This window comes from Heptranchias perlo, chromosome 9 (genome assembly GCF_035084215.1).
Source record: "Heptranchias perlo isolate sHepPer1 chromosome 9, sHepPer1.hap1, whole genome shotgun sequence".
Taxonomy (NCBI): domain Eukaryota; kingdom Metazoa; phylum Chordata; class Chondrichthyes; order Hexanchiformes; family Hexanchidae; genus Heptranchias; species Heptranchias perlo.
The window spans coordinates 74,485,379-74,508,747 of record NC_090333.1 but is presented as its reverse complement, the minus strand read 5'-3'; the positions used below and the strand labels follow the sequence as shown (position 1 = coordinate 74,508,747).

At 45.3% G+C, this 23,369-nt stretch overlaps 1 protein-coding gene across 1 annotated transcript in view; it reads left to right on the top strand.

Moving 5' to 3' along the window:
- Positions 1-23,061, top strand: part of pappa2 (pappalysin 2) — a 565,518-nt gene extending 542,457 nt beyond the window's left edge. Inside the window, exons 21-22 of the mRNA XM_067990736.1 lie at positions 4,943-5,041; positions 22,843-23,061. Coding sequence (XP_067846837.1) covers positions 4,943-5,041; positions 22,843-22,947 — 204 coding nt within the window. The 3' untranslated portion in view covers positions 22,948-23,061. The remainder of the gene's footprint in view (positions 1-4,942; positions 5,042-22,842) is intronic.
- Positions 23,062-23,369: the final 308 nt, after the last annotated feature.

Sequence of the window (23,369 nt, the reverse complement as noted above, 5' to 3'; positions counted from 1 at the left end):
TTGAATTTAAATTCCCCAGCTGCCATGGCGGGATTTAAACTTTAGTCTCCAGATTATTAGTCCGGGCCTCTGGATTACTACTCCTGTAACTTAACCACTATGCTACCGTACCCATAAACAATAGAGAAGAGGATAGATTTAGTACTGTTGTAAAATTTACTGGTACGACTGAGGAGACCGGCAGCTTTGAAAGAAATATGGATCAATTAAAGAATTTGGTTAAGAAATAACATTTGATATGATTATAAGGTCCTACATAATGGCACAGGAAACATGGATCTTTAGTACACAATAAAGAGGTGACCATTAACCAGGAAAATTACTGGATGTGATCACTGACTGGATGGTTAATGAATAGTCAATGTAAAACTTTATCAGCAAGTCTAATTGAGTACTGGGATGCATCTCAACAAGAGCTGATTATGAGCCAAACATTCTAGAGATCACTGGAGTGGCACATTTGAAAAATTAATTTGCAGTTTTGGGTACCATAACTTCAAAAAGACATTGATGCATTGGCAAAGGTTCATAGACTAGCAACAAAGTTGATTCCAGTACTTAGGGATTGCCTCTTATTTATGAAAAGGGACAGGAAGAACTTGTTTTCATTAGAGAAAAGATTGAAATGGAACTTGATCCAGATCTTTAAAATGCTGAGAGATTTGGATGGTGTGGATGTGTACAGGCTATTTAACTTGGACTGTGAGTACAGATATTTTGTGGTATCTAAGCATGTGTTTGATTTTGAATGTGGCCAGATAGAAGGGAAATAATGCTAAGGGAAGGAATTTTTTCTTTCAGTAAATGTGATTGACAGAATATTTACCTTTTATAGAATAATCACATAATAATACAATCATGTCAGTGGGAACACAATGTCCAAATTACTTAAGATGTAGTAACAAATGTGCACCAACTCTCTAACCAATCCTGAGGGCAAGATTTGCAGATCCTGTAGAGTGAGTGAAAGTTTATAAGGCTTTGCAATGCCATGCAGACTAGTTTTGGCCATTTAGATACCCATCGGCATCATGGAGCAAAGCTTGGGACATCCCAGGCAGGATAGTGATTTTCAGATCTGTGGTGATATCTACCCGCAACACACTTCATGAGTATGCCCAGGCATTCCTTGCCCTGATTCTCTCATGTGATTGATCTCTCCATCATCCCCCACAACCAAAATTGGATCTCAATATATGGAGGTAGCTTTTTTTTTATTCATTCATGGGATGTGGGCGTCGCTGGCGGGGCCAGCATTTATTGCCCTTGTTGTCCCTAATTGCCCTTGAGAAGGTGGTGGTGAGCCGCCTTCTTGAACCGCTGCAGTCCGTGTGGTGACGGTTCTCCCACAGTGCTGTTAGGTAGGGAGTTCCAGGATTTTGACCCAGTGGCGATGAAGGAACGGCGATATATTTCCAAGTCGGGATGGTGTGTGACTTGGAGGGGAACGTGCAGGTGGTGTTGTTCCCATGCGCATGCTGCCCTTGTCCTTCTAGTTGGTGGAGGTCGTGGGTTTGGGAGGTGCTGTCGAAGAAGCTACTTCTTACACCAGTACTCCCACCACAGTGGTTTCACAAGGGCATTTGTTACTAAGCATAGGAATACTATGGAGTAAAACCCGAATACCAAAATAGGGCACAATTTCAGCATTGTATTTTTTATAAATCATTTAGGTTTTATTTATTGATAAATAACATTTGGTTTGAAAAACAAGTATATTGGATCCCTTTCATTTTGCTTAAGTTTACATTGTATTCATGGTTGTCGGATTACAATTCAATGTGATTGTTCGATGGAAGTACTGGCCAACATATTTTATTACCAGCAGTTAATTGACAGCAGTATGTAGAGTGCAGCTCCAGTGATCACACATGAGTACAGTGTGACTCCAGTCTGCTTTGAAGGATATTGTTCTATGAATGTGACCTGCCCCTTTTGTAGATTGTGCAAAGCAGCCAGAACTCTGGGATTAGATTAAAAGGCATGAGTTGTCTTGAAAATATGTCCAGAGGAGATCCAGAATATGCCAGCTACCTGCTGTGCTAAAGCACTTAATGGTATGTGTGAGTGCACTCTCTCTTGTCAAGTGAAATATGTGCCATATGATTAATTAATGGGACCCAGGGTCAAGTCTGTTTTCCTTTCATCCTTTCTCAACTTGTCAATAACCATTAACACAGGCTGGGAGGCATTATTTTCTTCTCCCCCCACCTCCCCTCCCTCTTGTCCTGAAGGCAGTGGTTTTTGAGAGTAGCCCTCCTATTTTCTCAGCCAAATGACCATTCTACATGTCAGTCAAGCAGTTAGTGGCAGCAGACTATTCAACTGCAGGAGACATCACAGCTGAGTCCAACCCACTGGTCATGCCATGTCCACACATGCACTCTCCATCAGGTTAAATGCAGCTTTCATGAACTAGCCGCATTGTTGTTCTGAATATAGTGAAGCCCAAATTCAGTATAGAAACTAGGAAGTATTTCTTTACACGGTAGCTGGGATGGGTTACCAAGGAGATTGATTGCAGTCAGAACATTGGACTCATTTAATAGAAAAATAGGTGATGTAATAGGTAGACAGTAGTGTTGGTATACTGGGGAAATTGAATCAAATGGACTTAGGGCTCTCATCATCTAAATCTATCTTGTTAATGCTTCTAAATCGTTAATGGTATGTGCAGTCTTGCCATTATGGCCCTGTACAGAAACTATGTTCATGGCTATCTAGCTTCCTCTCAAATTGCTCCATCTATACTGTCGTTCATGGCTCATCCTCTGACTTTTTTCCATTAACCCAGGTTCCCCAGGGCTCTGTTCTTTCTCTCACTAAACATTGGCTCCCGGTCCCCGAACGCCTCCATTTTAAAACTGTCATCCTCGTATTAAAATCCCTCCATGGCTTTGCCTCTCCATCTCCATCTCCATCTCAATGATCTCTTCAGGTCATAAGCCAACCTTGTCCACTCTGTGCTGATGATTCCACTCTAGTAATTCCCTTCAATCCACGTGCCCTCAGTGCTCAGTCTCCTGTCTTCTCCCATGCAAAAGCTACATCACTACATTTAGATCTCCTCCATACCTCTTACCTTTGATGGTCCCTTAGCTTTAATCCTTCTCCATTTATTGTCATCTTTGTCTGTGTTGACCTCAAATGGAAGTCTCTCATCTCTTCCATTGCTAAAGCTGCCTCCCAGTAATTTGGTTTCCTCTTTTGTGTTAAACACTTCTTTTCCCCTCAATAACTCTGAACTCTCTGTGAAGCTCCAGGTCCACGCAAGACTTGAATATTGTGCAAGCACTTCTTTTACAACAAGAGCAACAACTTGCATTTATACAGCGCCTTTAAGGTAGTAAAATGTCCCGAGGTGCTTCACAGGAGCATAATCAGACAAAATTTGGCACTGAGCCACATAAGGAGATGTTAGGACAGGTGATCGAAGAGGTAGGTTTTAAGGAGGATCTTAAAGGAGTAGAGAGAGGTATAGAGGTGAAGAGGATCAGGGAGGGAATTCAAGAGCTTAGGGCCTAGACAGCTGAAGGCACGGCCGCCAATGGTGGGGGGAAGGAAGTGGAAGATGGACAAGAGGCTAGAGTTGGAGGAACACAGAGTTCTTGAAGGGTTGGAGGAGGTTAAAGAGAAAGGTCGGGGGCAAAGCCATGGAGGGATTTTAACACGAGGGTGACAGTTTTAAAATGGAGGCGTTCAGGGACTGGGAGCCAATGTAGGTCAGCGAGCACGGGTGATAGGTGAACGGGCGATATTTGGAAGGTGGAAGTAGGCGGTCTTTGTGATGGAGAGGATATGGAATCGGACAGTCCTGGACAGAATTCAGGAAAAAGCTCATCATCGTCTGACAGGTGATTCCTGTCTGATGTTTCTGGAGAAGGAGGGGATTGAGGGACATAGAGCATGAAATTACTCTCAGTGATATTGATAACAAAAGTGTCTATTTGAAATTCCTCCATATACTACATTCATTAATCTGTTGGTATGAAATTCATCTGAATTGAAGTAATGCACAGAGGAATTTCATATGGACATGGCAATGAGTTAGTTATAAATATCAATGAAAACAATTTCACCCACAAGGTGGGTTGAGATCAACTGAAAAGCCAAAACCAACATTTGTTGTGCCAAATGGCCTTTTCCAGTTCCTAAAATGTCTTCTGTGGACCCAGTTTTGGAGCACTGAAAGTCTGCACCGTGTGGTGTAAATTGCTATTGAACCCTAGCCTTTGACTTATAGATCCCTTACCCTGGTCTCTTGTTAAGCTGTAACTATTTGATAGGGGCTACGTATTCTTGCACTATTGTTATGCTATGAAACACTTGTAGCTTTATCACTAAAAACTGTTATTAAGCAGACGCTTGACACCAACTGCATCTACTTTGCAGTCACTAGTGAAACTATCTTATCCTTCCTAAGCTCAGCGGATAATGAGGAATGATGACAAACACATTGTTAGTAGGAATACAATGGGTGCAGTTTCACTGCGTAATCCACGTTCGCTGTCACTGAATTATTATTTTGATATTATTTCATGTTGATCACTGGGTTGTAAAACTATCTGCTCCTCGTTGTATATGTTTGAGAAGTTAAAGAGTATTATGCTGCTTTCAACGCAAGTCTATGATTTATTGGGAAGGAGAAATCGAAAAATACCCATGACATATGTTTTCCAAGAAGACATGGGTTTGTAGCCTCACTTCGCCCAATGCCCCGCCCCCAGTAGATTTTTGAAATTTGCATGACTCTATAATTGCAGAGTCACCATCATATAAACAGAGGATACGAGTCAGTAATTTGGGTGTTGAGTCCACAACTGTTTTGATTCCAGGTGCACACAAAGCCCAGGAGTTGTCTCCTGAAAAGTGATTACTGGCTGAATATAGATACTAACTTTTCAAAGACTGAGCTGTATATTTTGTGCTATTCTTGCTGCAGCCATTCCAAGCTGATGGTTGGTGTGACACAATCAACAATAGGGCATACTGTCAATACGATGGAGGAGACTGCTGCCCATCAACACTTTCTTCCAGAAAGGTGAGATTGGAGAGGTTAAAAAATGTGAAATTTTGGTGTGTCCCAAATTAAGGGAAGGAGTCACGTAGACAGAATAACCAAATTCAAGGCACTCTTGTGAACATGGCAAAATTATCCATCCATAGCTGACCTGAACAGAGCCAGGCTTTTTTTTAATCCATTCTTCGGATGTGTGCGTCACTGGCAAGGCCAGCATTTATTGCCCATCCCTAGAAGGCCCTGAGAACGTTTGGTACAAATGAGTTGCTTGCTAGGCCACTTCAGAGGGCAGTTGAGAATTAAACCACGTTAGCTTGGGACTGGAGTCACAAACCAGACCCAGTAAGGACGGCAGGTTTCCTTCTCTGAAGAGACATCAGTGAACCCAATGGGTTTCTATGACGATTGACAGCTTCGTGGTCTCTTTTACTCTTTTATATACCGGTATATATCCAGATTTTTTAAACTGAATTTAAATTCCCAAACTGCTGTGGTGGGATGTGAACTCGTATTCTCTGGATTATTAGTCCAATAATACAGCCACTATGTTACCGTCCCCACAGCGAAGCCCCAGTCTATGCTGAATGAGTTATTCTCAGCCGGTGCAGCAGCAGGAATGCTACAATTGATTTAACACTGCCAGGTTAGGGTTGGGAAATACTGGCCAGGTGCCCATTCCTGATTGTGATCCAGTGAACCTTGTCTGATGCGTGTGGATGTCTGTTGAAGCTTGGCTGTGAGGCATGGTATATTGAAATACATTGCCGTCAACTTCAGCGCAGAGCGATTTGAGAGGAACAGAGCTGCGATGGTAACTTGTTTACAAGTGCACAAGGCCAGGCGCTGTCAAAGGCAATGACAGATGGTTCACCAATGTTGAGCTGAAGAGGTGTGTAACGCTGGCGAGATTGCCAACATATTGAAAAGAAATCACAGCCGAGCCCATTCCTGTCTTGGTCTGAAGTCCACGCACGCACACACTATAAAGCAGTCAGGAGCAGGAGGAACTGGCCAACCCACGGTGCCACTGAAGCTAGTCTGCCCGCCATCACCCCAGCTGAGATTAACTGAGGCTGGAGATGAGGGGAGAACATTGGTAATGTTTAAAGAGGTTGGGCCCAATTATTCATTCATTAGAAAGTGATGTCACTTTCTCACTCTTGGCTCAAAGCAAAGAAAACAGGGAAATCTCCTTCAGTTTGTAATCATTATTTTTACTTCGGCTAAGGTTTTAATGTTTGAAGAATTGCCCAGTAGGATGTTGCGTGAAGTCATAAAGTTAAATTTATGGTAATGCTATTTACTGTGACGCTTTTATTTGGGAGTACAGCAGGGGGCACTCACAAACAAATCTCAAGCTGCATGCTGTCTGGGCCATTAACTGCATTACTAAATGTTTTATTACAGTATGTCTGTGCCCTAAATTCATGGCCAGAATCCCACCACCACTGGGTATTTGAGGCTTCTAAGTAATGAATGTCCCAGTAGAGTATATTGTTACTTGGAAATACGTTTTATGGAAATAATCATTTGAAAATGATGGCAATGTAAATATCTTATAGGTAATAATACAACGTACATGTTGAGTCAGTTTTAATGTACAGTACTAGAGCCTGAGTACATATTTATACTCGAGGGCAATCGATACTAGGGGGCTAACTTGGGCAGAATCTTTCATCTGTAAATGGTTCATTCAAATAACTGGGGTTGGGATTACAAAGATCAAAAATCAGTGCAAGGCGAGTTCGGTTTCAGTGCAGTGAGGCAGAAGAGTATGTAGGAGGAAGGGTGCATTTGGAGCTAAAGAGAAAAGTTCACAGAGACAAGGCTGTGAGTGACTGAAATAGATTGGAGGCAAGAGAAGGAATACTCAGTCCATATATATTACATAGATCTCCATACACCAGCTTACTGGACACTGACTTCTTGCATAGGCTTGTACTGTAAATGACACTGGGGCGGTATGTGGTAGCCTGTGTTCACCACCGAGAGCACTGATCTTGCCACACAACATTCACTGTTTTCAGTCAGGCTGATGTAGTTTGTCAGACAGTGATCACAACATAGAAAACATGCACCTTGCTGGCAGTAAAAGCAGTCGTTAGTTCACTGTACATATGGTCTGAGTTTTAGTCATCTTTGTTTTTTTTCTCCTAAGTGAACCAGTATGTTAAATTACCTCAGCCATTTGGACATTTGCAGGGGATGCACTCATTTCACCTTCGTGCTGCTGAGGGTGGGAGGCGGGGGAAAGTTAATGATCCGACCTATTTCTGATTTAATACCAAGTTATTAATAACAGTTTGGGGTGGGGGTGGGGGGGGGGATTAAGGAAGGGGAAATGCTGCTCCAAAACAACATTCTGGACGGCTTCTGCTGTGTTGAGACTTGCACACGAGAACAACTTCCTATTCTAAACCACAAAACTCAAAGGACTGGTTCTGATATTTGCAGCATAAATATTGGCATTTTCTTCTGGCAAAGACTGGCTAATTAGTATTGGTCTTGGACGCAAACCATTGTAGATGCAGGAGAGGATTAAAGTTCAACCTAAAATCAACAATACTGCTTTAATCAATGAATATATTCACCTCAGCACCTCTTGACCTGGGGGCAGAAGAGGTGAAAAATAGGTCAGGGTTTCCGCTGCTGATGGGTGACATATTGGGTGAATATAGGGAAGGTTCACTCTGATCCTTACCATGATATAATAATCGCCTGGCACTCACTGTCTCGGCTCTATTGTGAAGAAAGACCACTTGGGTGAGGTGCTTGGAGGGCTGCCATTGGCAGTGACCCTGTACCTAAGTATCTTCAAGAGCAGAGCAGGAAAAACTAGGTTTTTTTTTTAAAAAAAGTGAATTTGTAAAAAGTGCTGTCAGAAGCAGTTTGAATCCTGACCTTGGCTTACGTTTTATATTTTGGGGCTTATGCAGTTTTCTCTCTCTCCCTTAGCAGTATTGGAGGGGGCAATTTATCAACTTTTTATTGACAAGTCCCATAGGTCAGGACAGCATGAAGGTTAAAAAGAGGACAGAGGGAAGATGGGAATATCAAGAAGACATGGTTAAGTGAAGGCGGCCTTGGTTTACAAAAGACTGGGGATTGATTGTTGGTGGAAAGGAGAGATGAGGGACAGAATAAGTGAATTAGAATAGAAGACAAGTTGAGTTTTGATGCAGCGAGGAGGATAGGGTGACCAGTAGAGGCCCAGACCATTGCATCTTTTCTTAGAACATTGGCTGGCATTTGAAGCAAAGATACAGGGCGATGGGGGTGAGTGGGATTAGTTTTGGGTCGCTTTAGCAAACTGCTGACGCAGACACGATGGGCCGAATCTCCGCTTTCTGTGCTGTAAACATTTATGGATATTTGGAGCCTAGGATGAACACTAAGCACTTGAGCTCAGTGAGTGGATTCACCACTAATTGATCTCGTTGTAAATGCTGCCAAAAGGTCAGTGGAGCTATTTAGATCTACCACTCCATTGTGCGGTTGCCAATTCTGGTTGGAGACATTCCTGGAGGTTTGATCACATGACTTGTACAAATATTATTGCATTTACTTTATAAAGGTCGGGTCCCCTGCAGTTGAATATTTTTGCCTGTGGTTTCATGCCAGCAGCTGTTGTGCGACAAGTTGCAAGAACCAGGAGGCCCCCCCACCGTGAGCAGGCGAAGAGGGTAAACCGAGGGCGGGTGGAACTTTGATAGTAACTCACCGAAATTGCACTGATAATTACTAGTAATAGTGGTAACACTCAGATGCCCCGATATCCTACCTGTAGCTAGTAGTAATCATAACCCGCTGATATTCACCCTGAAACCACAGTTAGGCTCCCCAGTCGATGCCACTCTTAACCTGATATCCTTGGACTCGGGTTCCGTGTGAAGGTGACAAGACTGAACTGGGAACCTCGGCCAGCGCCGATCTGCACTTGGACTTCACACGTCAAAACAGGCCAACACAGACCTACCTGAACCAGACCAAGAGATCACACAAAGGGCAGTGGGCTCAGTGTTTGGGGCACTTCTCACAGGACACATTGTCCTAAACCACTCCCTGAGCTCGGACTCGATAAAGGAGGGTTATCATAGAATGATAGAAACTACTGCACAGAAGGAGGCCATTCGGCCCACGGTGCTGGCGCTCTCTCCTGTAACCTCATTCTCTTCGAAATGAAGTTCTAGTCTCCACCTCTACCTTACAACTTCAAATTTGGGGGGTATAGTTAATACCGAGGAGGACTGTGGCAAAATACAGGTTAATAAGCTTGCAGAATGGGCGTGTAATTGGCAAATTAATTTCCATATAGATAAGTGTGAGATATTACATTTTGGTAGGAAGAATAAGGAGGCCACATACTGCTTAGATTATAAGAGTCTAAACGGGATAGAGGAGCAGAGGGATCTGGGGGTAGAGATACACAAATCACTAAAAGTAGCGATGCAGGTTAATAAGGCCATAAAAAAACAAACACAGCACTAGGATTCATTTCTAGAGGGATAGGATTGAAAAGCAGAGAAGTTATCTTAAACTTGTATAGAACCTTGGCTAGACTACACTTGGAGTACTGTGAACAGTTCTGGACTCCGTATTATAAAAAGGATATAGAGGCATTGGAGAAAGTTCAAAAAAGATTTACTAGGATGATACCAGAACTGAGAGGTTATACCTATCAGGAATGATTGAGCAGGCTGGGGGCTCTTTTCTCTGGAAAAGAGAAGACTGAATGGTAGAGGTCTTTAAGATTATGAAAGGGTTTGATAGGGTAGACATAGAGAAGATATTTCCCCTTGCAGGGGAACCAGAACTAGGGGCCAAAGAAATAGGATAGTCACTAATAAATCCAATAGGGAACGCAGGAGAAACTTCTTTTGCCAGAGAGTGGTTAGAATGTGGAACTCGCTACCTCAAGGAGTAGTTGAGACGAATAGCATAGATGCATTTAAGGGGAAGCTAGATAAACACATGAGGGAGAAAGGAATAGAAGGATATGCTGATAGGGTGAGATGAATTAGGGAGGGAGGAGGGTCATGTGGGGCAGAAACACCTGTTGGGCTGAATGGCCTGTTTCTGTGCTGTACATTCTTCGTAATTCGATGTATCCTCAATAGCCACACATGACGAAGTATCCCATGGTCTCTCAGTACAAGAACCATTCTCCTCTTTTCCCTATTGTTTCTTCCAGTGAGAATTCTTGGTTTCCATTCCTTAGTTTCTCATTCGCCCATCAGTGGAAATAATCTTTCGCTATTTACTCACTGTAAGGTCCCCAGGTTTCACTCACCCCTTTACTGGCTGCTCCTCTCTCAATGCCGCTCCCACTCACCACCTTGCTGCTGCTGCTTCTGGTCCCTACGCCCACCCCATTCCTCAGTCTCCACCCCTCTCAAGACCCCAACCCTGATTCCCAACTCTCCAGCCCCCTCCCGACTGCACTCTACGCTGTCGCGGCTCACTGCGGCGGGAAATTTAAATTGCTGACCTCCCGAGTACCTAGAGGCAGTGCTTGGGGGAGGAATCCTCGATTCCATGAAACTCCCGGCCATTCCGGGAGGGTTGGCAACCCACAAAGGCTTGTAACATGATACACTGCGACTAGTAGAGGGGATTTCACTATATCAGAATTCTTCAGGTTCTTTGGAGATTTAAGTGTCAGCTTTGGCTCAGTGGTAGAACTCACTTCTGAGTCAGAAGGCTGAGCGTTTAAGTTCCACTCTAGAGACACAAGCACATAATCGAGGCTGAAACCTAAGCGCGCACTGTCAGAGGTGCCATCTTTAGGGTGAGATGTTAAACCGAGACCCCTCAGGTGAACTTAAAAGATAAGAGGAGCAAGGCAGTTCTCCCTGGCGTCCTGGCCAATATTTATTCCTCCACTAGCACCACCAATGCAGATAATCTGGTCATTATCTCATTGCTGTTTGTGGGACCTTACTATGTTCAAAATTGACTACGGCATTTGCCAACATTAAAACAGAGACTACAGTTCAAGGAAAATGCTTCAGGATGTGTTGGGGGGGGAAAAAAAAATCGCCATGATCGCTGGAAAAGTTCATGACAATTCAACAAATGCGCCAGGAGTGCACAGCTGGGTTTATGTACCTCAGTTAGGAAGAGAGGCTGTAGAACCTGGGAACGTTTATACTGCTGAAGTCTTATTGAAGTATTCCAAAGGACACAGAGAAGATAAACATCAATGCAGGGGAGGGGGTTCCAAAGGTCTTCCACTGTAACTGGTGAGAAACCTGCAGAACCACACCTCCCCACTTCCTGGCAGAAAGCCAATTGCCCCTCTCCCCCCTCCTTTACAAGGAAAGTGTCATGGGGTAGGGGGGGGGAATCTCCCTATACTGGCAATTCTCATGACACTGGCTCAGTCAGTGCCTGGCATATCGCTGGAAGCTGGTACACTGATTGAGGTAAGCTTCCCCCCACCCCCCACCCTCCATGGCAGGCGGGCACCAGAGACGTGCTCGCAGTGGTACTTGCACCCGCCTAGCCCTTTGCAGGTGATATATTCTCAAATTGAGCCCGCAAACTTCAGCTGGGTCAGCGCTGGAGGGCACCGATGGGTGCAATCACCGGTGTAACCACCACAACCGTGCCAAATTCTACAAGAGGGCACAACCTTAATCATAAAGGGAGGGGAATAAAGACAGTTTACGCAGAAGGTGGGGAATAGATGGAATGGACTGCCAAGAGAGGCACTGGGGGTTGATTGAATCAGAGAATTAGATAATTGGAGGAAAATTTAATAGCCAGGGATGATTGGTGGCGTGGGATATATTTCCTAGACACTGAGTTTGGTTGGATGGATTGAAATAGTCTTTTACAGTCTTAAACATAGGAAATAAATTATTTGCTTTTAGTTTGTCAAACTGTCTCTCTGAAAGTGAATTAATCTGGATGGCAGGCATCTCCCAACAGTGCAGCATTCCCTCAGGACTGCATTACTGTTGCATATTCACGCTGTGAAATTTCTTTCTCAAAGGTTCAAATTACACCGTAGAGACTGAAGATCCTGAAAGAAGCAGACATGTAGCCTGATAAGATAATAGTTAAACTGTGCAAAATAGTTAAACTTTGCAAAATATTCCAGGAGGGAAGTGGTTTATAGTCTGAAGGCGCCGGCTTTCTTGTGAACTTTATGTTCTTAAAAAAAAATCCATACTGTGAAAGTACTTGGACACAACTGTCCAAGCATGCTGTTGTGATTTTGCAAGATACATATAGAAAATTCGTTGCAAATACCCCACAGCTGCCATGGCCAGCAGTCCTGCTTCATTTCCAATGCATATCATAACTTGCATGGTACCTTATCTTGTCTCCATCCAAGAGGCCATTCCAGAGTAATCTTCTGGAGGAAAGATTGTTCAACAGCCGCCAAATATGTGAGGTGGAAGAACTGCCACCTCTTGCTGGATCCTCCCGGCCCTTTGCCTGAGGTATCGCAAACATACAAGAATGTCACATCAACAGGGGAGGGGGAGACGGGTTGGGGGAGGTGGTTACCTCAGCTACACCAAGCACTGCTGGCCCTTGTCCACACTCGAGATTTGCACTGGAGGATATGCCTCTGCACTGGTCCCTGAAATATTCTCCCTTGGCCTCTGCACCGAGCAACTCCTCATTCATTTCAATCTTCCCTTGCCCTCCTCGCTCCTCTCATTTCACTGCCTCTCAGTCTTCCTTAAATCTCTCCCTCCATATATACTCTCCTACCCATATTCACGGCCACCCCCTCAACATCTCCCATGGCCTCTCTACTCCCAGACGTCCACCAAGCCAAACCTCCCACCAGGCTCCCAACCTGCTCGAGCACTGAACTCTATCTCCCCCCATGCCTTCTCCAAACTCATCTCACCCATGAGGCATACATCCTGCTCCCATTCCCACTAAGCTACTGACCATCCGACTTCCCTTCCTGGTCCCTGTGCTAGCTGACAATGTAAATGGTTCCCTCTCCTCAGGTGCTGTCAAAACTGTTGTCATCACTCCCCTCAAAAACTCACTTTTGTCATCGCAAACTATCGCCTCGTCTCCAACCTCACTTTCCTCTATAGAAGCCCTTAAATGTCTCCCCACTCCATGTTGAATCTCTCCAACCAGGTTTCTGCCCTTCCCACAAATTACGTTGTGTGTGACAGTGGTGCGTTCCCCTACCTCGACCTCTCTGCAGCTCTTGATATGGTTGACTACATCATTCACCTCCATTGGCCAGCTAAGTATAACTTGTCTTGCTTGGTTGTATTGTTGTTAATTGTATCTATGTGATTTATATCAAATATTGTTAATTATATTCAGGTAGTGGGTGTCAATTGGGAACTCTCATGCATCCATTTTTAGGAGGGAGCTTATCTAGGGGGTGCACGATGTGTAATGGGATCTCTGAGAACAACGGCTTGGAAGCAACTGAAGACTAGGCACTAGTATTCGATCCTTCACCACCTGGCTATCCAACCTTTTACAGTTGTAACCTATCCATTCATAGCTAGAGAATCACCAGCAGTGGCTTCTCTTCCAGCACTCCCAGCATTACCTCGAGCATCCCCCTTGGCTCCCTCCTTTTTCTCATCTGCAGCCACGGGGTCAGCTTCCACAGGCACGCCGATGGCTCCCAGCTCGACCCATTCACCTCTCTCGATCCTCATCCAGTCTCGGTTGGGCCACAGTTTCCTCCAGCTAAACACGGGGAAGACCAAAATCATCGTCCACGACCCCCGCACTAACTCCGCACCCATGCCAACAATGCCAGCCCCTCTCAACCACGGTCTCACGCTGAACCAGACTGATGCATCTTCAGCGTCCATATCCTGTCCATCACAAAGACAGCCTACTTTCGCCTCCAATATCACTCGTCTCCGCCAATCCTTGCCTTTATCACCTCCGGACTTCTCCAATTCTCTCCTGGTCAACCTTCCATAAACTTCAGTTCAACTAAAACTCGAGTCTTATCTCACACCAAGTCCTCCTTATCCATCACCCCTGTCCTTGCTGACCTACATTGGCTCCCAGTCTCCTAATGCCTCAAATCTAAAATTCTTATCTGTGTGTTTAAATCTCTTCTTTGCCACACTCCTTCCTATCCTTGTAACTTCCTCCAGTCTTTCAAGCCCTCCTAGAAAACTCTGTTCACCTGACTGTGACCTTTTTTTTTTATTCGTTCATGGGATGTGGGCGTCGCTGGCGAGGTCGGCATTTATTGCCCATCCCTAATTGCCCTTGAGAAGGTGGTGGTGAGCTGCCTTCTTGAACGGCTGCAGTCCGTGTGGTGAAGGTTCTCCCACAGTGCTGTTAGGAAGGGAGTTCCAGGATTTTGACCCAGCGACGATGAAGGAACGGCGATATATTTCCAAGTCGGGATGGTGTGTGACTTGGAGGGGAACGTGCAGGTGGTGTTGTTCCCATGTGCCTGCTGCTCTTGTCCTTCTAGGTGGTAGAGGTTGCGGGTTTGGGAGGTGCTGTCGAAGAAGCCTTGGCAAGTTGCTGCAGTGCATCCTGTGGGTGGCACACACTGCAGCCACAGTGCGCCGGTGGTGAAGGGAGTGAATGTTTAGGGTGGTGGATGGGGTGCCAATCAAGCGGGCTGCTTTGTCCTGGATGGTGTCGAGCTTCTTGAGTGTTGTTGGAGCTGCACTCATCCAGGCAAGTGGAGAGTATTCCATCACAATCCTGACTTGTGCCTTGTGGAAAGGCTTTGGGGAGTCAGGAGGTGAGTCACTCGCCGCAGAATAGCCAGCCTCTGACCTGCTCTTGTAGCCACAGTATTTATATGGCTGGTCCAGTTGAGTTTCTGGTCAATGGTGACCCCCAGGATGTTGATGGTGGGGGTTTCGGCGATGGTAATGCCGTTGAATGTCAAGGGAAGGTGGTTAGACTCTCTCTTGTTGGAGATGGTCATTGCCTGGCACTTGTCTGGCGCGAATGTTACTTGCCACTTATGAGCCCAAGCCTGGATATTGTCCAGGTCTTGCTGCATGCGGGCTCGGACGGCTTCACTATATTTCGAACATCCCCATTTCTGACCTTATGATGGAGGGAAGGTCATTGATGAAGCAGCTGAAGATGGTTGGGCCTAGGACACTGCCCTGAGGAACTCCTGCAATGTCCTGGGGCTGAGATGATTGGCCTCCAACAACCACTACCATCTTCCTTTGTGCTAGGTATGACTCACAGCCACTGGAGAGTTTTCCCCCTGATTCCCATTGATTTCAATTTTACTAGGGCTCCTTGGTGCCACACTTGGTCAAATGCTGCCTTGATGTCAAGAGCAGTCACTCTCACCTCACCTCTGGAATTCAGCTCTTTTGTCCATGTTTGGACCAAGGCTGTAATGAGGTCTGGAGCCGAGGGGTACTGGCGGAACCCAAACTGAGCATCGGTGAGCAGGGTACTGATAGCACTGTCGACGACACCTTCCATCACTTTGCTGATGATTGAGAGTAGACTGATGGGGCGGTAATTGGCCGGATTGGATTTGTCCTGCTTTTTGTGGACAGGACATACCTGGGCAATTTTCCACATTGTCGGGTGGATGCCAGTGCTGTAGCTGTACTGGAACAGCTTGGCTAGAGGCGCAGCTAGTCTGGAGCACAAGTCTTCAGCACTACAGCCGGGATGTTGTCGGGGCCCATAGCCTTTGCTGTATCCAGGGCACTCAGCCGTTTCTTGATATCACGTGGAGTGAATCGAATTGGCCGAAGACTGGCTTCTGTGATGGTGGGGATATCGGGAGGAGGTTGAGATGGATCATCCACTCGGCACTTCTGGCTGAAGATGGTTGCAAATGCTTCAGCCTTATCTTTTGCACTCATGTGCTAGACTCCGCCATCGTTGAGGATGGGGATGTTTACAGAGCCTCCTCCTCCCGTTAGTTGTTTAATTGTCCACCACCATTCACGACTGGATGTGGCAGGACTGCAGAGCTTTATCTGATCCATCGGTTGTGGAATCGCTTAGCTCTGTCTGTGGCATGTTGCTTCCGATGTTTAGCATGCATGTAGTCCTGAGTTGTAGCTTCACCAGGTTGGCACCTCATTTTTCGGTACGCCTGGTGCTGCTCCCGGCATGCTCTTCTACACTCCTCATTGAACCAGGGCTGATCCCCTGGCTTGTTGGTAATGGTAGAGTGAGGAATATGCCGGGCCATGAGGTTACAGATTGTGCTGGAATACAATTCTGCTGCTGCTGATGGCCCACAGCGCCTCATGGATGCCCAGTTTTGAGCTGCTAGATCTGTTCTGAATCTATCCCATTTAGCACGGTGATAGTGCCACACAACACGTTGGATGGTGTCCTCAGTGCGAAGACGGGATTTCATCTCCACGAGGACTGTGCGGTGGTCATTCCTACCAATACTATCATGGACAGATGCATTTGCGACAGGTAGATTGGTGAGGACGAGGTCAAGTAAGTTTTTCCCTCGTGTTGGTTCGCTCACCACCTGCCGCAGGCCCAGTCTGGCAGCTATGTCCTTCAGGACTCGGCCAGCTCGGTCAGCTGTGGTGCTACCGAGCCACTCTTGGTGATGGACATTGAAGTCCCCCACCCAGAGTACATTCTGTACCCTTGCTACCCTCAGTGCTTCCTCCAAGTGGTGTTCAACATGGAGGAGGACTGATTCATCAGCTGAGGGAGGATGGTAGGTGGTAATCAGCAGGAGGTTTCCTTGCCCATGTTTGACCTGATGCCATGAGATTTCATGGGGTCCAGAGTCAATGTTGAGGACTCCCAGGGCTACTCCCTCCTGACTGTATATCACTGTACCGCCACCTCTGGTCGGTCTGTCCTGCCGCTGGGACAGGACATACCCAGGGATGGTGATGGAAGAGTCTGGGACGTTGGCTGAAAGATATGATTCTGTGAGTATGGCTATGTCAGGCTGTTGCTTGACTAGTCTGTGGGACAACTCTCCCAATTTTGGCACAAGTCCCCAGATGTTCGTGAGGAGAACTCTGCAGGGTCGACTGGGCTTGGTTTCCCTTTGTCGTGTCTGGTGCCTCGTGGTCCGATGCCGGGTGGTCCGTCCAGTTTTATTCTTATTGTGACTTTTTTTAGCGAGATTTTACAACTGAGTGGCTTGCTAGGCCATTTCAGAGGGCAATTAAGAATCAACCACATTGCTGTGGGTCTGGAGTCACTTATCGGCCAGACCGGGTAAGGACAGCAGGTTTCCTTCCCTGAAGGGCATTAGTGAACCAGATGGGTTTTTACGACAATCCGGTAGTTTTATGGCCACCATTACTGATACTAGTATTTTAATTCCAGATTTTATTTATTTAATTGACTTTAAATTCCCCAGCTGCTGTGGCAGGATTTGAACTCATGACTCTGGATTACTAGTCCAGTAACATAACCACTGTGCTGCCGTACCCTTGGGGTCCGTGCCTTCAGCCACCTGGGCCCTACCCTCTTGAATCCCCCCCTAAACCCCTCTTTTAAGACTCTCCTTAAAACCCACTTCTTTGGCCAAGCTTTTGTTCACCCCTCCTATAATCTCTTCAGTTAGGCTTGGCATCACAAAGACAGGTTTGGGCAGATTGCATATTCTGCATTGTAGCTGGGCACATTAAGTGGGACAGATGAAATCCCTGGTTGATCTGACTGCAGTTATGCAAAACCACAAACCATCTTGCATGGAGCTCAGAATGTTGCCCTGTGGAGCTCCTGAGACTCATGGGGTCTGCAGCCCGTTACTCATTTCTGCTGCAGTTACGCTTTGGAGGTGCTTAAATACGAACGTAAGAAAATGGCACACACTTTCCATCCACACAGTTGTGATGCCTTATGCATCACAATACATACACTTCCCACCCACCCGGAGCCATGTAATCTCCTGGGAGAGGCGAAAAACAGATAAAACCCAGCATTCACCGCACGAGCCTAATGCAGCCTGTTCCACAGGTTCACTATTCGTTAGGAAAAGAAGAACCTCCTAAAATCCAAACTAGTTCTGCCCTTAATTAACTTGTGAGCAAGCCCACTGGTCCTCCCTGACCTGTCCAGTTGAAATGGTTAGCCAGCTTTCAGTTCTGCAGTCGTCGCAGTAATATTGGGGCGATTTTCATCTGCCCACTGCCCCATTCACCCTGAAAAATGGAGCTGTCGGCAGACAATCGTTTGTTTAAATCTCTCACCCATTGACCCCCCGACTATTGATGAGCATACCTTGAAGTTGGTGTCCAACGCTCCTGCCTGAACCAAGCGGGGGTCCCGCACCAGATAAAGGAGGCAATTTTCAGGAGTGGAGCGTGTGTTGCGCATGCTCCATCTCGTGACACTGGGCGTGGCCGGGGTGGGGGGGAGGCGGTGGGCACTGCTGGCTAATCCAGAAACAGGGCAAAAACCTCAGTGCTGCTGATAGAATAGAATAGAATGGTAACAGCACAGGAGGTGGCCATTCGGCCCATCAAGCCCATGCTGGCTCTATGCAAGAGCAATCCAGTTAGTCCCGTTCCCCCGCTCTTTCCCCGTAGCCCTGCAAATTTTTTCCCTTCAAGTATTTATCCAATTCCTTTTTGAAAGCCACGATTGAATCTGCCTCCACCACCCTTTTAGGCAGCGCTTTCCAGATCATAACTACTCACTGCGTAAAAAAGTTTTTCCTCATGTTGCCTTTGGTTCTTGTGCCAATCACCTTAAATCTGTGCCCTCTGGTTCTCGACCCTTCTGCCAGGGCGAACAGTTTCTCTTTATTTACTTTAAACCCTTCATGATTTTGAACACTTCTATCACATGTGATACATTTACTTCCTGGCCACACAATGTACAGAATGGACTACCGAAGGAGGCAGTAGAGACAGAGTTGGATAAGTACCTGGAGTGAAATGTGATAGGGGAGTATGAGAGGTATAATGGGATAGGCTATTTCCAGACAATGAGATTGGCCAGCAGGAACGCAGTGGTTCGGTATGTTACAACAGCACTTACGTTAATGGGCAGTGGCTAACAAACAGGTGAGGGAGATGAGGGATTTCAAGATGTTCATCTGAGAGGATGAACTGGTAAATATTTGGAATTCTTACTTTCTCCAAGTATTCACAGGAGAGCATGAGCAACAGGCCCTTCCCAAAAAGTGATAACTTTAGAAAAATCAATAACTTTGATCTGAATGAGATGTAAGGCCTAAACAGGCTACAAGGGCTCAAAACAAATAAATCCATAGGGATCGATGGTATTCTTCCCAGAGACCTGAAGGAACTGAGGGAGGAGATTTGTGAGGCACTGACAACCATTATGAGGGGGTCAGTGGACATTGGAGAGATATTAGTAGATTGGAAACAGGCCAATGTGGTGCACATAGGGTGAATGGGCTAGAATAACAGACTCAGGCAACTACTGACCCATTAGTGTTACTTCCATTCCATGTAAAATAATATAATTGGCTACTCAAGCAAGAGTAAACAGCAGTCAACATGAATACAGAAGGGGAAGATTCCTTCCTGACCAACCTCCTGAACTTCTTTGAGAAAGTGACAACCCAAGTGGGCTGTTGTACATAGACATCCAAAAGTCATCTGACAACGTTCCACACAAAACTTAAGCTCAAAGAGTTAGGGATTCAGGGTAAAACCCTGAGAAAGAATAAGAAATGGCTGAACGGTGTGAAAACAATGAGTACTCGTTGGAGGATTTACGTCGGGGTGGGATAAGGTATTTAGTGGGGTGCCAGAGTGCTCATTGTTGGGACCACTGTTGCCTCTAATTTTACATAAATGACCTGGACTCAGAAGTGCAATGTTCAGTGTTCAAATTTGCAGATGATGCCAAACTAGGAGGATTAGTGGAATTGGAGGAAGCAGCTCTGAAGTTATACCATGAGATGGATAAAATGTACAAGTGGGCAGAAAAATTGAATGCAGACAAATGTAAAGTACTGCACATAGGAAGAAAAAATAAGTGCCATATATATGGTGTTGAAATAGCTGAGGCTAAAGCTGGAAGAGACCCATCAATCTTCGTAGACTCAAGGGGTAGATTTTGACTTTGTGTGATAGTGTAAAACGGGTGATGACGAATTGGCAGCCCGTTTTACACCCGCTTTCGATTTTTATTTCCATTAAGTAAATGGGAGAGATGTAAAACAGGCTGCTGATTCGCTATCACCCGTTTTACACTATCGCACAAAGCCAAAATCTACCCCAACTTGTCCAAACAATGTAGAGTTTTGAAATACATGGTCAAAACAGTCAGAGGATGTCATCATCAAACTGTACAGTGTTCTGGTCAGACAAAACAGGAATATTGTGTCCAGTTCTAATCACTAAGACATTCAAGTGTTGGAGGCACTAGACTGATTCGTAGTGTTAGGGAGCTGAGTTATGAGGAAAACCTGGAAAAATTAGGCTTGCCAGTCCAGAAAGGAGGTGCCTGAGAGGTGATCTTATAGAGTATATACAATAGTTAAGAGAACTGATAAGGTAAACCCAGAATATTACTAATAGTGAGAATAGGATAAGGGGACATAAATCCACACTAGTAAATGGTAAATTTAGGACTGATGTCTGGAAATTTATCTTTACACAAAGAGGGATCAATATATGGACTAGACTTCCAGGAGGAATAGTGGAGCCACTAACTTTGAAATCTTATAAGAAAAAATAGAAGCTGAAATGGAGGGACATTACAATATTGTTGGGATGAACTAACATGGCCTGAATGACCTTCCTTTATCACAGCGATCTTGTGATCTGCAGCAGAGGGGCTAAGGGGACATGTTAGGGATGGGAATGTTGACCTTGGCCTTCTGGATGACTTATTATTATCGAGGTTGGTGTGGAGAGCATTAAATAAACCTAGCCTCAAGGTGATAAAGTTACGGATTAGGGTTTAGATGACACGGAGGGAGAGGTGAGCATGATGCTTCTCAGGTGAAATATATTGAATGTGAAGGGACAATCGGCCAAAGTTTCACAGCTCATGGCTTGTAGTGAATGGATTTGATTTTGCTGACATTTATTTGGAAGGAGTTTTGGCTCATCGAGGTCTGAACATTTTAAGAAAAACTTCAAATACTGGCTTTACTCCGCCAACCTAGGCTAAATCCTTTGTAGGCTGAAAGTACCTGAACCTTCAAGAGAGTTAGAAATAGAGTTCCAAAATGATGTTTCCCATACCCACCACCAGACATGTTTGACAATTGAGTTGAGTTCTATGATTCATCACTGCATTTTTGCTGTAATGAATAAGAACAATCTCCAGTCCTTTGGATCTCCACAAGCTCCGTTTCCACTTACCTTGTTACCAAGCATACTCACTGAGAACACATTGTTATCTCGAGAAGTAGCTATGACTCTGTTTTCAGACTGGGACAGTGTTCCAGGACTTGGGTAGATCTTGTTCAGATCGCTGCATTTGAGAATAGATTCCGCTTTACAAGTCTGTGCTCTCATTTTGCGGAATCGCTTGTCCTTACCTCACCGGGAGACAAAGAACGACAGCATGACTGCTCAGCACAAAGGGTTGGTATGTCTGTTGCGCACTGGCAACAGCCTACAGCACTGTAAAGGCAAATGAGATGGTGCTCCTGTCCCGATGGTGCAGAAAGGTAAATGCTGCGAGGACTATAGAGTTGATGATACTGGCCATGAGAAGGCTGAGTGCTCAGCCTGTCTCTATGGATCAGCAGAGCAATTTTCATATTAGTGACCTGGGTGGGTCATCACTATGTAGTGGGGAAGGCCCGGGAGTCGGAATGAAGGCCGCAATCTTCTACTTTGAAACTACGGGCCAGAATTTGCTGGCGTGGGGCATCCCATGGCCTGCCCGGTTAGTTAGACTTTTTCCTGCACCCTTCAGCTCAAAATTTTTTTGCTCTGTATATTGCTGGAAGTGCAAACTGGTAACAAGGACAACAAAGCAGCTGGGATCTTAGCGAATGACGGAATCAAAGGTGTATCCCCAAAACTAATCAGAAGGATTGAGAAATAAACAGAGGAAGGACTGAGAAGGAGGGTGAGTTAGAGTGGGTGAATTCAATGTCAAATACAAGAAGAGAAATAAAGAGAGGGCAAGAAAGATTGGATTAAAAGAGAGAGAGAAAAGAGAAAGAAAAAAAATAAATTTAAAATTTGACATTTTTAAAATCTCTAACAACAATTCACTACCTGAAGGAATGAGACTCCACACTTAGAATTGTTCACTTTCTGGACCAGTGAGGTTGATTGCCAGTCATTAACAATTATCACATTATTAAAAAGGCATTTGTGTTGTTAACGATCTGAGGCGCATTTAATGGGCAATTAATATGCAAATCACGGGGAGGTTAAGGGCGAAATGCCGTTTTTGCGAGGCTAACGGAGGAGCAGTGCAAATCGTCCAGCATCTCGTGGCGATTCAAATCGTCCAGCATCTCGTGGCGATTCAAATCGTCCAGCATCTCGTGGCGATTCAAATCGTCCAGCATCTCGTGGCGATTCAAATCGTCCAGCATCTCGTGGCGATTCACGAGTTATCTCTTTCTTGCCACAAGTTGCTGGCCGATTTGCACGTTAATAACGGCATGCCTCGTTCACACACCGTTATTTTTTCCGGCCCTACATTTGCGTGTGCGCTGTGGAATCTATTCCACCATATAAATGGGCAGATTCCACAGCACTGTTAAAATACTGGCCAACACTCATGGAACCCGTTTTCTATTTAAACTAGGTTTGTGGCAAAATAAACTCTTGACAGACTTTCCTTCCACATTATTTGGCCGCTTCCACTGCAGATCAAAAGGTGATCTGCCCTACCTCTTGGCAGATCTGTAGTTCTGTTGTGTTTTTCTTTAAACCTGTCTACATTGAGTTCATGCTTTTTCCACTGATCCCCCACAGGTGATTCCATTTGCTGCTGACTGCGACGAACAGGATGAATGTACTTGTCGGGACCCCAACGCTGAGGAGAACCTTCAGAAAAAGAGAGAGCTCGGATTTCACTAACACGGACATATACGGAGCACAGAAGAGAAATAGACACCGCACAATCCAGCCAGGAGCGTTCTGGCCTCGGACCAGCAGTAACGCCACAAACACACATTATTTTGTTATATTCAAGCAAGACAAGGCAAAGAAGGGCAATGAGTTATTTTGTCTATGAACTTATGAAGATCAGTGTCAGGGATACAGTATGTGGTCTTAACAATGGGCATGAATGACATTAATTCACTCGGAGACCTAGAGGGTAGGCAGTTGCAGGGATCAGAGTGTGCTGTACACTGTAGCTGTGGGGAGGGTATATAGGCATTGCCGTAAGCTTTGTATTTGATTCATGCTGCTCCATTATCTCACTCAATTATATTAATACTATTACAGTCACTCCTCTTCTAAACGTTCCTCTCATCTCCCCCTCCTACTCCAACTCA